Consider the following 15,886-nt stretch of genomic DNA (forward strand, 5'->3'; position numbering starts at 1 on the left):
ATAAGGATATACTGGCTTTGGAGGCAGTGCAGAGGAGGTTCACTAGGTTGATTCCGGAGATGAGGGGGTTAGACTATGAGGAGAGATTGAGTTGCCTGGGACTGTACTCGCTGGAATTCAGAAGAATGAGAGGAGGTCTTATAGAAACATAAAATTATGAAAAGGATAGATAAGATGGAGGCAGGAAAGTTGTCTCCACTGGTAGTTGAGACTAGGACTACAGGGACAGAGCCTCAAGATTCAGGGGAGTAGATTTAGTATGGAGATGAGGAAGAACTACTTTTCCCAGAGAGTGGTGAACCTGTGGAATTCTCTGCCCAATGAAGCAGTGGAGCCTACCACAGTAAATATATTTAAGACAAGGTTGGATAGATTTTTGCATAGTAAGGGAATTAAAGGTTACGGGGAAAAGACAGGTAGGTGGAGATGAGTCCATGGCCAGATCAGCCATGATCTTTTTGAATGGCAGAGCAGGCTTGACGGGCCAGATGACCTACTTCTGCTCCTATTTCTTATGTCCTTATGGCTGATCCTGGATCCCACTCAACCCCATACACCTGCCTTCCTGCCATAACCTTTGATGCCCTGACCAATCAGTAAAATATCAATTTTTGCTTTACATATACCCATGTTTTTGCCCTCCACAGCTGTCTGGTATTCACCACTGTCTGGCTAAAAAGAATTCTTCCTTACCTCTGTTCTAAAGGGTCACCCCTCAATTTTGAGGCTGTGCCCTCTAATTCTGGACACCCCCACCATAAGAAATATCCTCTCCATATCCACCTCATCTAATCCTTTTAACATTCGGTAGGTTTCAATGAGATCTCCCTGCATTCTTCTAAATTCCAGTCAATATAGGCCCAATGCTGCCAAATGCTGATCATATGTTGATCCCTTCATTCCTGGAATCATTCTTGTGAATCTCCTCTGGACTCTCTCCAATGACAACACATTCTTTCTGAGATATGGGGCCCAAAGCTGTTGACAGTATTCCCAACTGCGGCCTGACTAGTTTCTTATAAAGCCTCAGCATTATCTCATTGTTTTATGTTCTATTCCCCTTGAAATGAATGTCAACATTGCATTTGCCTTCTTTACCACAGACTCAACCTGTAAATTAACCTTTTGAGAGTCTTGCATGAGGACTCCTAAGTTCCCTTGCATCACTGATGTTTGAATTTTCTCTCCATTTAGATAATAATTACCAAAGTGCATTATCATACATTTTCCAACACTGTATCCCATCTGCCACTTTTTTGCCTATTCTTCCAATTTGCCTTGTCCTGATGCAGTTGCATCTCTTTCTCAGCACTACCTACCTCTCCACCTATTTTTGTATCATCCACAAACTTTGCCAGAAACCCACCAATTCATTATCTAAATCATTGACAGTGTGAAAAGTAGCAGTCTCAATACTGACCCCTGAGGAACATCACTAGTCACTGGCAGCCAACCAGGAAAGACCCCCTTTATTCCCACTCGCTGCTTCCTGCCTGTCAGCCATTCCTCTATTCATGCCAGTATCTTTCCTGTAACACCAGGGGATTTTATCTTGTTAAGCAGCCTCGTGTGTGGCACCTTATTAAATGCCTTCTGAAAATCCAAGTAATGACATTTATTGCCTCTCTTTTGTCCACCCTGCTTGTTACTTCCTCAGTGAACTAACAGATTTCTTAGACAAGATTTCCCTTTACAGAAACCTTGCTGACTTTGACCTGTTTTATCATTAGTCTCCAAGTACCCTGAAATCTTATCCTTAATAATGGACTCCAACACTTTTCCGACCACTGAGGTTAGACTAACTGGCCTATAATTTTCTCCCTTCTTAAAGAGTGGAGTGACATTTGCAATTTTCTAGTCCTCCAGAACCATGCCAGAATCAAGTGCTTCTTGAAAGATCATAACCATTGCATCTGCTATCTCTTCAGCAGCCTCTTTCAGAACTCTGGGATGTAGTGCATCTGGTCCAAGTGACTTACCCACCTTAAGATCTTTGAGTTTGCCTAGCACTATTTCCTTTGTAATTGTAATGGTACTCACTCTTCCTCCCTGACACGCACTGACCTCTGACACACTGATACACTCCTAGTGTCTTCCATAGTGAAGACTGATGCAAAGTACTTATTAAGTTCATCTGCCATTTCTTTGTCCCCCATTACTACCTCACCAGCATCATTATCCAGTGGTCCCATATCAACTCTTACCTCCCTTTTAGTCTTTATATAACTAAAAAATTCTTTTAGCACCCTGCTTTATATTATTGGCTAGTTTGCCCTCATATTTCATCTTTTCCCTTATAACTTTTTAGTTGCCTTTTGTTGGATTTTAAAAACTTCCCACTCACTCTTGCTACATTATTTGCCCTTTTCTTATTGCAGTCCTTAACTTCCTCATCAGCCACAATTGCCTATCCCTGCCATTTGAGAACAACTTCTTCTGTGGAATGTATCTATCCTGCACTTTGTGAACTATTCCCAGAAACTTTAACCATCTCTGCTATGCCATCAACCACACCAGTAACCTCCAATCCACCTGGGCAAGCTCCTCTCTTTAATTCCCTTTGCTGATACATTTGACTTATGCTCCTACCTCTCAGATTGTAGTATGAATTTAATCATATTATGAACAGTGTCTCCTAAGGGTTCCTTTACCTTCAGTTCCCTATAAAATCTGAATTATTACACGACACCCAATTTAAGATGGCCTCTTCCTGAGTAGGCTTAAGCACAAGCTGCTCTAAAAAGCCATCTTGTAGGGATCCAATAAATTCTCTCTTTTGTGATCCGACACCAACCTGATTTTCCCAATTCCCTTGCATATTGAAGTTCCTCATTACAATTCTGATATACCCTTATTACGTGCACTTTCTGGCTTCCTTTGCAATCTCAACTCCACGTTTTGGCTACTATTTGGAGGCCTATATATGATTCCCATGATGTTTTTCTTTAACCCTTGCTGTTTCTTAACTCCATCCACAAAGATTGGACATTCTCTGACCCTATGTCACCTCTTTCTAAAGAAGTAATTCCATCTCTTACCAACAGAGCCACACCACCACCGATATCTACCTGCCTGTCCTTTTGATACAAAGTATATCCTTTGATATTAAGCTTCCAACTATGACCTCCTTTTAGCCACAACATCATACCGACTAATCTCTAATTGCACCACAAGTTTGTCCATCTTATTCTGAATACTATGTGCATTAAAAACAGCACCTTCAGTCCTGCATTCTTCGCCCTTTTGAGTTTTGCCCCTAATTTAACTCTTTGCATTGTCTGCATTTGTACCCAATCATTGGCTTGTCCTTTCTTACATTCATATTACACCCATCATCTACTTGTAAACCTGTTGTCTCATCCTCAGCTCTGTTATATGTTCCCATCCCCCTGCCATATTAGCTTAAACCTCTTTCAACAGCTCTAGCAAACCTGCCTGCAAGAATATTGGTTCCCCTTGCGTTTAAGTGCAATTTGTCCCTTTTGTACAGGTCACACCTGCCCCAGAAGAGATCCCGATGATCCAAAAATCTGAAATTTGAGGTTCCTATACCTTAGGCTCCCTAATCAAATTGTGTTAATTACGTAACACCCATCCTCCTCGTGGCTCAACCACAAGCTGCTCCGATTCTTCAGCCATGATTTATCTGCTTCCTCATTCTATGCCTATCCTCACTGTCGCCTGGCACAGGCAGCAATCCTGAGATTACTACCCTTGAGGTCCTGCTCCATCACATTGTACAAAGCTAATAGAGGCTTATCCAAAAAGATCGTAATAGCTGTGAAAGATGGTTCACCTAAGTACTAAGCAAAGGGGGATGAATGCTTTTGAACTGCTGAGATTTCAGTTTTTACAATTTTTAGTTTTTCATACTTTACAATTTTCCCTGCTTTTTGGGCTCTGCTCAAAAAAGGAGCATGTGATTCACAAATAAAAATTCTCAGTTAAATTGATTAAAGAATATGGATGTAATGCTTTTATGTGAACAAAGAACTGGGTGCTGAATGCTTCTATGAGGCACTCCATCTGAAAAATCTTCTGGTATCCTCTTTGATATTAGTGGCTAGCTTACCTTGATATTTCATGATTTCCTTCCCTATGGCTTTTTAGTTGCCTTCTGTTGGTTTTTAAAAACTTTCCACAAATCTTTGCTCTATTATATACCGAGCTTTTGCTTTTATGTATGTTGTTTTTGACTTCCCTTGCCTGTCAGGGTTGCATCATCCTACCTTTAGAATGCTATTCTTCTTTGGGATGTAGCTATCGTGCACCTTCCAAATTTCTCCCAGAAACTCCAGCCATTGCTGTTCTGTCGTCATCCCTGCTAGTGTCCCCTTCCAATCAACTTTGGCCAGCCCCACTCTTAATATGTTTTACTCCACTGTAATATGGATACATCTGACTTTAGCTTCTCCCTCTCAGATTGCATGGTGGGTTCTATCATATTATGATTACTGCATCCTCAGAGTTCCTTTACCTTAGGCTCCCTAATCAAATCATGTTCATTACATAACACCCCATCCAGAATAAGCTTTCCCCTCGTGGCTCAACCACAAGCTGTTCTAAACAAGCCACCTCGCTGGCAATCTACAAACTCTCTGTCTTGGGATCCAAAATCAGCACCAAATTGATTTTCTGAATCTATCTGCATATTGAAATCCCCCATGACTTTTGTAACGTTGCCCTTTTGACATGCCTTTTCTATCTCCTGTTGTAATTCGTAGCTCACATCGTAGCTACTGTTTGGAGGCCAATATATACTGTATCTCCCATCAGGGTCTGTTTATCCTTGCAGTTTCTTAACTCTACCCACAAGAATTCTACCTCTTCTGATCATATGTCACCTCTTCCTAATGATTTGATTTCATTTTTTACCAACAGAGCCACCTCACCCCCTCTGCCTATCCTTTCACTACAATGTGTATCCTTGGATGTTAAGCTCTCAACTGGGGCGGTGAATCTGTGGAATTTATTACTTCAAATGGCTGCAAAGCCCAAGTCATTGGTTATATTTAAAGTGGAGGTTGATGGGTACTTGATTGATATGAGTTTAAGGCAGGAGAATGGGATTGAGAGGGAATAGTAAATCAGTTATAGTCAAATAGCACTTTGCCTCTTTTTAATAAATTCTTTTTTTCACACCCATAATGTTCACTAACAACTGAGAGTACAGCTGAGTGTTTAAATTTCAAGTCTGTACCAATACTGTTAATGTGTCCTTAGGAAGCATAGATAAATAAATCTCTTTAACGTGGTAAAATGGTTAAATTTTCTTCTCTGATAATCCATACCACAATCAAGGCACAATGTTCTTGGTAACTACTGACTTTATAGGCGCAAGTTGAAGTAATCACATTTTTCCCACTTGGATGTTTCTCTATTGTACGAGACTTATAGGACCTGTGATTCTTGCTTGCAGGAGGCTAGATTAAATGAAGAAAAGCAACAAATTAAATCTGAATTAGAATCATTCAAAAAGGCCCATGCAACGTGCCAAGAAGTCTACTATAAACTTCCTGCACAGAGTGTACAAGAACACCAAATAAAGATACAACAGGTGAATTTTAATTTAAAGGGTCCAGAAAGAGAGGTAGGTTTTAGTATATCTCATACTGGCCTGTAGCTATAGTATTTAGATGGATTTACAAATTTCGAAGCTCTATTACACTGTAAACTAAATATTAAGAGAACATTTTTGACTGAAGTCTGCAGCCTTCAAATTTCTGTACAGATACACTGCTATAGAAGAGCAAGTAGTTCTTAAATTACTGACTTGTTTGAAAGTTAAGAAGGAATAACGCAGGCTGTTATTAGTAGATGTGACTATTTGGTGATATACTGATACAGTTGGCATTGATAATTGTGTGATTGATAGTGATGTAATGTATTGGGGATTCCTAGCATCAAAATTATTCTTAGATGGCCAGTTTAAAGTTTGGAATACTGACAAGGAAGGAGAAATAGATTTGAAAGTATAGTAACAAATGCAGATTGGAAATTAAGGAGGACCAAGATCACTAGAAAGATCCAGATTGAAATGAAGGAAAATTCAAATGATGGAAAAGAATTGCATTGATAGGTACTTTCAGTCACCTCTGGAAATCCCAAACACTTTGTGCAGATTTTAAAGTTCAGCCATCAATGCATTGCAGAAAACTATGGTCAGTTTGTATACAGCAAGTTTCTACAAATCAGACTGAGAAGTTACTGGGACTGCAGAGCTGGATATATTGGGACTTTTTCCTCTGAAGTGCAGGAGGCTGAAGGGGCACCTTAGAGAACTTTATAAAACCATGAGGGGCATAAATAGGATAGATGGTCACAACCTTTTTCCCCAGGATAAGCAAATCTAAAACCAGGGATTATAGATTTAAAGCGAGAGGGGAAAGATTTGGAGGTGACTTGAGGTGCAGCTTTTTCACACAGATGGTAGTGAGGATATACAATGAATTGCCAGAGGCAAGTACAATTACAGTGGATAGGAAAGGTTTCAAGGGATCTGGGTCAAAAGCAGCTTCAGGTGGTACTTGCAGTGCTGGAGGGCCTGTTACCATGCTGTCTAATTCTCTGACACTGACTAGCCTGTTTTTATGAGGATTGAAAAACAGTAAATTAACTCGAACTTAAAGCTTCCACTAAATGAAAGATTATTATACATATTATTCTTGGAATTGTGATATAGTAGGGTTAAACAGTTAGCAGTGGTAGGAATATTAGTTTTGTGTTCTTGTTTTTGGTGCACAGGATTAGCAATGGTTTTGACTTTATGTATCTCAACTGTAGCATCACAATGAAAAGGGAATCAGTATCATAATCATGCTGAAGATGTATATTACTGATTTAATGCATTCACAAAACCTCTTTTTTTAAGATTGTTGCCTCTGGAAAATCACTTCACAATCGAAAACACAAGAGAATCTGTAGATGCTGGAGGAACTCTTTAGGCCAGGCAGCATCTGTGGAGAGGAAGAAATAGTTATGTTTTGAGCAGAGACCTTTTATTAGGACACATAGATACTACCTGACCTGCTGAGGGGAGGGGGTGAGTGTATGTGTGTGTGTGAGAGTGAGAGAGCGAGAGAGAGAGACTTCAGAATGTATTTACCTGGAAAAATCCACCTGCCACATCCCCATAACTCTTAACGATCAGCTGCTTTGAGAACATTGTTCATATTGTATAACATAGAATTTACAAAATGGCAACAAGCCATTTAATCCCACAGTTCCCCTACTTTCCAAATGTTTCATGAGAACTTGTTCTGAGGTGGTGACAAGTGGCATTTCCCATCCAGAGAACTGTAACTCAAGTGAATTCAGTAATCTCTCAATATTACCCTGGATTATTTTCATACATCGCCAGAGATCTCCCTGGTGTACTGGGCAGTATTTTCCCTTAACCAGCAGCAATAAAGCCAATGATGTGGCGATTAATCACAGTACCATTTAAAGGATTTCACTGCCATTAAATACCCAACATAACAATAGTGACAACCACATTTCAAAATACTTTATCGGTACTAAAGCATTTTGGGTAATGAGATGTAAGCATAAAAGGATCAGCAGATGCTGGAAATCCAGAGTGACACACTTGCTGCAGGAAATCAGCAGGTCAGGCAGCATCTATGAAAGGGAATAAACAGTGGACATTTTTGGCTGAGACCCTTCATCAAGACTGGAAAGGAAGGGAACAGAAGCCAGAATAAGGTGACTGGGGGGAGGGGGAAGGGGAAGGAGTACAAGCTCCCAGGTGTTAGATGAGACCTGGTGGGGGAGAGGCGGATGAAGTGTGAAGCTGGGAGGGGATAGGTGGGAAAAGAAAAAGGCTGAAGAAGAAATCTCAAACAAGAGAAAATGTACAGATGCTGGAGGGTCTCGGACCAAAATGTCGACTGTACTCTTTTCCATAGATACCGCTTGTCCTGCTGAGTTCCTCCAGCATTTTGTGTGTGCTGCTTGAAGAAGAAATCTTTTTATGAGAAATTTATGAGAGGTTATGGAAGGTGGAATGAAAATTTAAATTCTTTCTTTTTAAACTCATAGTGTTCGGTCTGAGGTACAAACCTAGATCCAGAAATGAACAAAAAATCATGTTAAATTATTTATTAGTGTTATTATTTCTGGTAAAAGTACTCCAGTGTTAATGCAGAGCTACTTGTTCACTTCCCTCCTCCCCCTATTAGAATATCTTGCAGCATTCTGAGCAACCCACAGTACAGGGGACATCAGGACTGCAGACTAGTGTGAGTGAAGCGTTAGTGGTTACTGACAGTGAGTTTAACCACGTAGGAATTCACAGCCACATAAAGGAAATAGATGAAGAGTCCAATGAGTTAGACATCACAAAACAAGAGAACAGTGACCAGGAAGGAAAAGTTACTACAGATAATACAGGTACATGACACTCTAGAAATAACAGGAATCTTCTGAATTATTCTGTCTGTTGCTTATGAGTCTTAGTCAAAAACTGAATTCAGAACAAAACCTTGAAACTTAAGAAAATAATGTTTATTTTAGAAGCGATCAAATGTTGCAAATACATGCTGTTGTCAGTATAGACTATACTGATTTATTGGTATGATCAGTTTTAAGAATACATACTAGTTGCTGTCTTGTGATGCAGAGTATGATTTGTCTTAGCATGTCTTATTTTTTTCAGCTTGATGGCTAATATTAAAATATGCAAAAACATAAGAATCAGCAGCATGGAGGCCATTCAGCCCCTTGTGTCTGCTCTGCCATTCATGACTGACCTTTTAACTCAGTAACACTTTCATATACTAAGCTTGATTTCTCTAATACCTAAAAAATTGAAGTTTCTACCTTAATATACTCAGCCCTGTTAGGTAGAAAATTTCAAAATTCCATTTCTGCATGTGTAAATTAATTTCTTCTCATCCCAGTATTGAGTGGCTGACCCTTTGGTGTATTTGTGGATTTCCAGATATGTGAAATAAAGCTGATGCCACTAAGTGATTGTAAAATGTCTGAGGAACTCTTTAAACACTTGCTGCCAGATTTCTAGTGACTCTCCTAAAGGCAGGATAGTGGTGAGATTATGTATAATGTAATCAGTAAAGAAGCAGAAATTAGATGAGATCTTTGCTGTATAGCCGGTCACATTGAAAGAATAGTGGAAATGTATTTAAAAACAGATTTCAAAAGTGAATTGGATATATACAGTACTTGATAAAAGAAATAAATAGTGAATGGAACTAATTGGATAGCTCTGTCTAGAAGCTGGGACAGGCATGGTCGAGTGAATGCACAACATATCAGGGCTTACACTCAGAATTTACATTCAGTGGTCACTATATTAGGTACACCTGCTCATTATCAGAATCAGGTTTAATATCACTGTTATATGTCGTGAAACTGAATTACAGTATGTGTAATTACTGAATTACACACGCGCACACACCCACCACCACCGCCGCCGCCGACTTGTGCACAGGAACATCTGCGTTGAGTATAGATTGGATACTTCCAAGTCCAAATGGGAAGCACCTGATGAGAAGGTAGTGGAGAATGACAGAGCTAAGATCCTGTGGGACTTCCAAATACAGACTGATAATCGGGTACTGGCCAAGCAACCAGATATAGTAATACTGGACAAGGAACAGAAGAAAGCAATAGTAATAGATGTGGCAATCCTGAATGACAGTAACATCAGGAAGAAAGCATATGAGAAGCTGGAGAAATACCAGGGCTTGAAAGAGCAGATAGTAAGGATGTGGAAGGTTAAACCCAGAGTAATCCTGGCAATGATAGAAGCACTTGGAGCTGTGACACCTGGGCTGGCTCCAAAAAATTCCGGGACCAGCATCTGAGATCTAGATTCAGAAGAGCGCACTACTAGGACCAGCAAGGATACTGCGCTGAACCTCAAGCTCCCAGGCCTCTGGTGGCGGACCTGAGATTAAGGGAAAAATAGACATACACCACCCATAAGGGGTGAGGAAAAAAAAGAAAATAATACATATATTAAATGGTGAGGAAGCAGTGTTAATGGGTTTAATGTCCATTCAGAAATTGGATGAGAGAGGGAGAGGGAAGAAGCTATCCTGAATCATTGAGTGTGTGCCTTCAGGCTTCTATACCTCCTTGCTGATGGTAGCAATGAGAAGATGGCATGTCCTGCATGGTGGAGGTCCTTAATGATGGATGCTGCCTTTCTGCGGCACCGTTACTTGAAGATGTCCTGGATACCATGGAGGCCAGTGCCCATGATGAAGCTGACTAATTTTACAGCTCTGCACCTTACATTGATCCTGTGCAGAAACTCCCTCATACCAGATGATGATGTAGCCAGTTAGAATGCTCTCCACGTAGAAATTTGCAAGTGTTTTTGGCAACATACCAAATATCCTCAAACTCCTCATGAAATAAGACCATAAGATATAGGAGCAGAAGCAGGCCATTTGGCCGTTTGAGTCTGCTTCACCAGTCAATCATGGGCTGATCCAATTCTTCCAGTCACCCCAACTCCCCATCCCTTTTGATGCCCTGACTAATCAAGAACCTATCTATCTCTGCCTTAAGTACACCCAATGACTTGGCCTTCACAGCTGCTCATGGCAACAAATTCCACAGATTTACCACCCTCTGACTAAAGTAATTTCTCCGCATCTCTGTTCTAAATGGACATCCTTCAATCCTGAAGTCGTGCCCTCTTGTCCTAGACCCCACTACCACAGGAAATAACTTTACCATATCTAATCTGCTCAGGCCTTTGAATATTTGAAACGTTTCTATGAGATCCCCCCTCATTCTCCTGAACTCCAGGGAATACAGCCCAAGTGCTGCCAGAAGTTTCTTATATGATAACCCTTTCATTCCTGGAATCATTCTTGTGAGTCTTCTCTGGCCCTTTCTAATGTCAGTATATCCTTTCTAACATAAGGAGCCCAAAACTGCACACAATACTCCAGATGTCGTTTCATGAGTGCCTTATAGTGTCACAGTCCGGTCCGTGGATTCCTCATTGCAGTTATTTCCTTTTCCCTGTGTTCCGTTGGGCGCCTTGATTAAGGCACTGGATCTTCATTTCGTACTGGCAACATAAAGGCTCTGGGTTACCGTTACCAGAAGTTCATCACTGGAAACCAGTCACTGGAAGCCAGTCATTTCACCGTAGCCACTGCGGTTATGCTCATCCCAGGACTGTCGTTAATCGTGGACTCTAGTCACCTCAGTGCCTGTGGCTGCTTAGTGAATTCAGTCATTTTTGTGTCCAGCTGAGTTGCCGGCTTTTTTGCTGCTGCTCTGAGTAAGGTACATATTCTATCGTTTTCGTGGTCGGCTGAAGACTTGCTGGCCATTTGCTGCCACTCCGAGCAAAGATAAGTGTGGACTGTCATTGTGTGGTTTTGTCTTCTTGTTGTCCAAGTCCTTTCCTGCTAAGTAGGCCTGGCTGTCTGCCACTATGAGTTGGGTATTCTGTCTCCTCATTGTCCGAGTCCTTTCAGCTGAGTAGGTCTGGCCATTTACCGTTACTCCGAGTTGAGTAGTGTTCTTGTTGTCCAAGTCCTTCCAGCTGAGTAGGTCCGGCCGTTTGCCACTACTCCAAGTTGGGTATTCTGTCTCTTCGTTGTCCAAGTCCAAGCTCGTGGTCCGAGTTCCAAGTCCGAATCAAGATCCAAGTTCCGAATCCAAGCCGAGGTCCAGGATCTGGGTCCCTAGTCCAAGTTGAGTCCAAGGCAAGTTCAAGTCCAGGTTCCAAGTCCACGTCCTAGTCCAGGTTTTACTGGTTTGTTATCCAATGTTTACATACATGTTGACATTTAGTCCTCACTCCCTGGTCTTCCTAGTAACTATCAATATACACTGTTCTGTTCATACTACTTCTGTGACTGTGTCCTGCACTTGGGTCCGCTCCCAATGCCCCCCTGTAATGTATAGAGCCTCAACATCACATCCCTGCTCTTATATTCTATACCTCTAGAAATGAATGCTAACATTGCATTCACCTTCTTCACCACCGACTCAACCTGGAAGTTAACCTTTAGGGTATCCTGCACAAGGACTCGCTGTTTTGTCTTACTTATAGCTGATGTCTTGTCTTATTTATAGCTGCATCAATATATTGGGTTCAGGTTAGGTCCTCAGAGATATTGACACTTGGGAATTCAAAATTGCTCCCTCTCCATTTCTGATCCCTCTATGAAGACTGGTTTGTGTTCTCTCGTCTTACCCCTTCTGAACTCCACAATCAGTTCTTTGGTCTTACTGAGGATGCTGTGACACCACTCAACTACCAGTATATCTTGCACCTGTACACCCTCTTGTCACTGTTTGAGATTCTGTCAACAATTGTATCATAATCAAATTTATAGATGGCATTTGAGCTGTGCCTTGCCGTGCTGCCATGGGTGTAGAGAGAGTAGAACAGTGGGCTAAGCACACATCCTGGATGTGCGGCAGTGTCTATTGTTAGCGAGGTGGAGATATAATTTCCACTGATTGTGGTCTTCCAGTACAGAGGGAGGTACAGAGGATCTACTCAGCCAATCATATGGCAGAACCTCAAGGCATTAATGATGATGATGACATTGACTCAGGCCTGAGAGGCCAGCATCGGGCATTTTCATGCCTTACAAAGCGTGGAACGAAAGACTGTGTGGCGCGCCACTCCTCACACAGACGTTTTGCAGTATTTTTCTTTTTTTTTATTTTATGAGGTCAAGTTGCGAGCTCAACACTCAACCTGTCATGGATGGAAAGTGTACTCGGGAACTGGATTTGAACCCTGGAACCTCTGTTCTGGAGTCCGGCGTTGATGTCACTGCACCACCAGCTGACAAGGCATAAGAGTGGTTAAGAGATTCAGTTGTTCAGACTAAGCATCAGGATGGGGAAGAAATTTGATCCAAGTGACTTTGACTGTCATCTCAGAAACTGCTAATCTCCTGGGATTTTCACACAATAACAGTCTCTAGAGTTTATAGAGAATCGTGTGAAAAACAAAAAAAACATCCAATGAGTGGTAGTTCTGTGGGTGAAAATGCCTTGTTGATGAGAGAGGTCAGAGGAGAATGGCCAGACTGGTTCAAGCTGACAGGAAGGTGACAGTAACTCATATAATCATGCGTTTCAACAGTGGTGTGCAGAAAACCATCTCTGAACATACATGTCAAACTGTGAAGTGGATGGGCTATAACAGCAGAAGACCATGAACTCATTGGCCATTTATTAGGTACCTCCTGCAAATTCCATAATTAGCAATATCTCCATCATTCTCTTGAGCAGAAACATTTATAGCGAGAAAAATCCACTGTAGTGAAAGACAACAGAAACCTCCATGCTTCTGATGATGACAAAACTATTGAGTTTGGGATATTAATCCCACTCTCACCATTTCCTAAGCTCACAGTTCCTCCTGTACTTCCACAAACAACACCACCTCCAAATTGCAGACGGGGTTCTGTTGTCTTAAGTTACTGTGGATTTTACTTGCTGTGGATGTTGGAATGATCTCTGCTCATGGGAATGTTGGAGGTATTGCTGAATCTGGAATTTGCAGGGGTGGGGGAGGTAGCTGAGATACTAATGGGTATGGCTGGGAACAGTACATCAGCTGGCGTCATCATTGTTAGCTACAACCAATACATCCTCACATTAAAATAAAGATGTAGCCAAGAGGAAATAGAGGAAGAAATGTAGGGAAATGGTTAGAGTTGAGAGTAAAAGGTAAGGTCTCTCACTTTGCTAAAGGACACTAACAAAATTTTCTACTGAACAAGATTTTGACCAAGTATGAGTTGCCATAGGAAACCTATCTTAAACATTTCCTTAAACAAATTTGTGTAGAATAAATCAAATATGGAGAAACTTACATGTAGATCTGGATTACAAGTTACTTATTTTTAAATCACAACAGTTAATAACAGGAGTGCATTTTCTCCAGATGCTACTAACACATCTGCAAAAATGCCAAGGAAAGCAACTGATAACGAGGCTGTCTTTGTGAATGAGAAAGAGTGCATTTGCGTAGCAACTGTGGAAGGTGATGCTGAAGAGCTGAAAGTTATTCACCGAGGTGAAACAGGGAACATTTTCTGTGAGGCTGAATCTGCACATGCAAAACTGGAGCCACAGTGCGGTTCTGTCTGTTTGGCAGAAGTCCCAGTGGAAGGAGGAAAGGTGCTCTCAGACAGTGCTGATGCATTAGGTGTCTGCAGTGCAGATGAGGGTCAGCAGACAGACTCCATTGCACATAAATTCGGTGCAGGCAAGAGCGATACCAATGATAAGACAGAAACCACACAGTGTGACAAAGGTGTCTTTATAAATGAACCACCGAGGACTGAAGCCAGAACAACACTTGGCAATGATGCGATTTTGACAAAGGAAGTCAGTGCAAATGAAGTACGAAGGGAGACTATCCAAGCTCAGAACCATGCTGTTTCTGATCTCAACTCTCAATCAGCAATACCTGAAATTAAAAATGAGCAGAACTCCATCTTACAACAGCAGCCCCAACAAGAATGCCTGAGACAAGCTATTACTGTAATGGAGGAAAACTGTGCTGCTACCAGTGGTACAATCAGATCTCCTACATTGTTTCATCCTTGCTGTAAACCAGATGTCAGTTCCCCAATGTTATCCATTGATCAGTCTGATCATAAAGTTCCATTTGAAAACTGTATTGTTAACACTTGTGTTAATCCTAACAATAAAATAGACATTTCAGTTGAAAAACTGCTGAACCCCACCAATGATGGGAAAGACATTACCAAGGAAGTTGGTAGTAATTCAGAAAGCATTCCTATTAATACTGATGACCAACAGAAGGAAACAAATTACCTAGAAGCTTTTGCTTCTGATAGCAAAGCAGCCACATGTTTGGATAAAATTGAACCTAATGCTGGTGAAACTTTGGGAAACCTTGAATATCTACAAGACAATATGACTCAAAACAAAGACTGTGAGAACAGTAACCTCTCATTAAATATCACACACAGTGTGACTGTAACCCCAAACTCTCAAGATAGAAAGGAAGTTCATAGTGCAATGGGTTTAGCAGCTGCAGTGGAAAGTGGGCAAGAAGCAATTAGTAAACTAGGTTTATGCCCTGAATCACAAGAAGTAGAGGTCTTCTCCAAGGTAACAGAAAATGAACTCAAACCCATCTTTATAAATACTGCATTGAATCCAGTTGCAGCCATCAGTCTGGATCACAGAGATGAAACACGAACTTCAGAGGCAGAGGCTGCAACCAGCAAAACAATGGTAAATCAGTGTTCCTGGAAATTTTGTCGTCTGCCTTCTCTGGCCCCTAGAAAAGAAAAGTATGTGGTGAACAAAGCCATGGTTTCACTCCCATTCTCGCTGCCCGGAGACAAATTGGAAGCTCCTATCCCAAGCAGAAAGGTCCCTTTGACGTTTGTTTTACCGAAATCCATCAGTGAAATGAGTCTGACGAGGCCAATTGTAGCAGGTAATGTTTACTTTATTTTTATGTGATCCTAACATTGCAAATGAATGGAAGAAACAGTTAGAATTTAAACTATTAAGTAATGTACCCTTCAGGGATGTATCAGTCAAATCTAATGTAATTGGAAGTAGTGGTCTACTTAATACATGGCAAGGCTAATTTCTTAATTACTGAACCATCTAACCTCTAGCAATGTTATTTTATAATGTGTTATTTTCTCATAATGAACTATAGATCATCACTGACTGTTAGTAAAGGGAAGTTATCTAATGGTTGGAGGCTGTGTGTACATCATTACAGCAGCACTGAGGTTCCTGTTATTTGCTCTGACACTAAGAAAAAGATGTGTTGAAATTATTTATACCTCTCCCACATTATATTTAATATATGAAAGTGTCTGCCAAGGTTAAACTCAATTATGTACCATTTGAGATTTTGTTTTTGACGAGATTA

The 15,886-nt window shown here is 41.0% G+C and overlaps 1 protein-coding gene across 1 annotated transcript in view; it reads left to right on the top strand.

Annotated features, from left to right (window-relative positions):
• The window catches only part of ccdc73 (coiled-coil domain containing 73), a 197,208-nt gene that overhangs the window by 115,792 nt on the left and 65,530 nt on the right, over positions 1-15,886 (top strand). Inside the window, exons 14-16 of the mRNA XM_073049832.1 lie at positions 5,420-5,557; positions 8,181-8,391; positions 13,877-15,436. Of these exons, the coding sequence (XP_072905933.1) occupies positions 5,420-5,557; positions 8,181-8,391; positions 13,877-15,436 (1,909 nt within the window). The remainder of the gene's footprint in view (positions 1-5,419; positions 5,558-8,180; positions 8,392-13,876; positions 15,437-15,886) is intronic.

The sequence above is a fragment of the Hemitrygon akajei genome, chromosome 6 (genome assembly GCF_048418815.1).
Source record: "Hemitrygon akajei chromosome 6, sHemAka1.3, whole genome shotgun sequence".
In the NCBI taxonomy this organism is placed as follows: Eukaryota; Metazoa; Chordata; class Chondrichthyes; order Myliobatiformes; family Dasyatidae; genus Hemitrygon; species Hemitrygon akajei.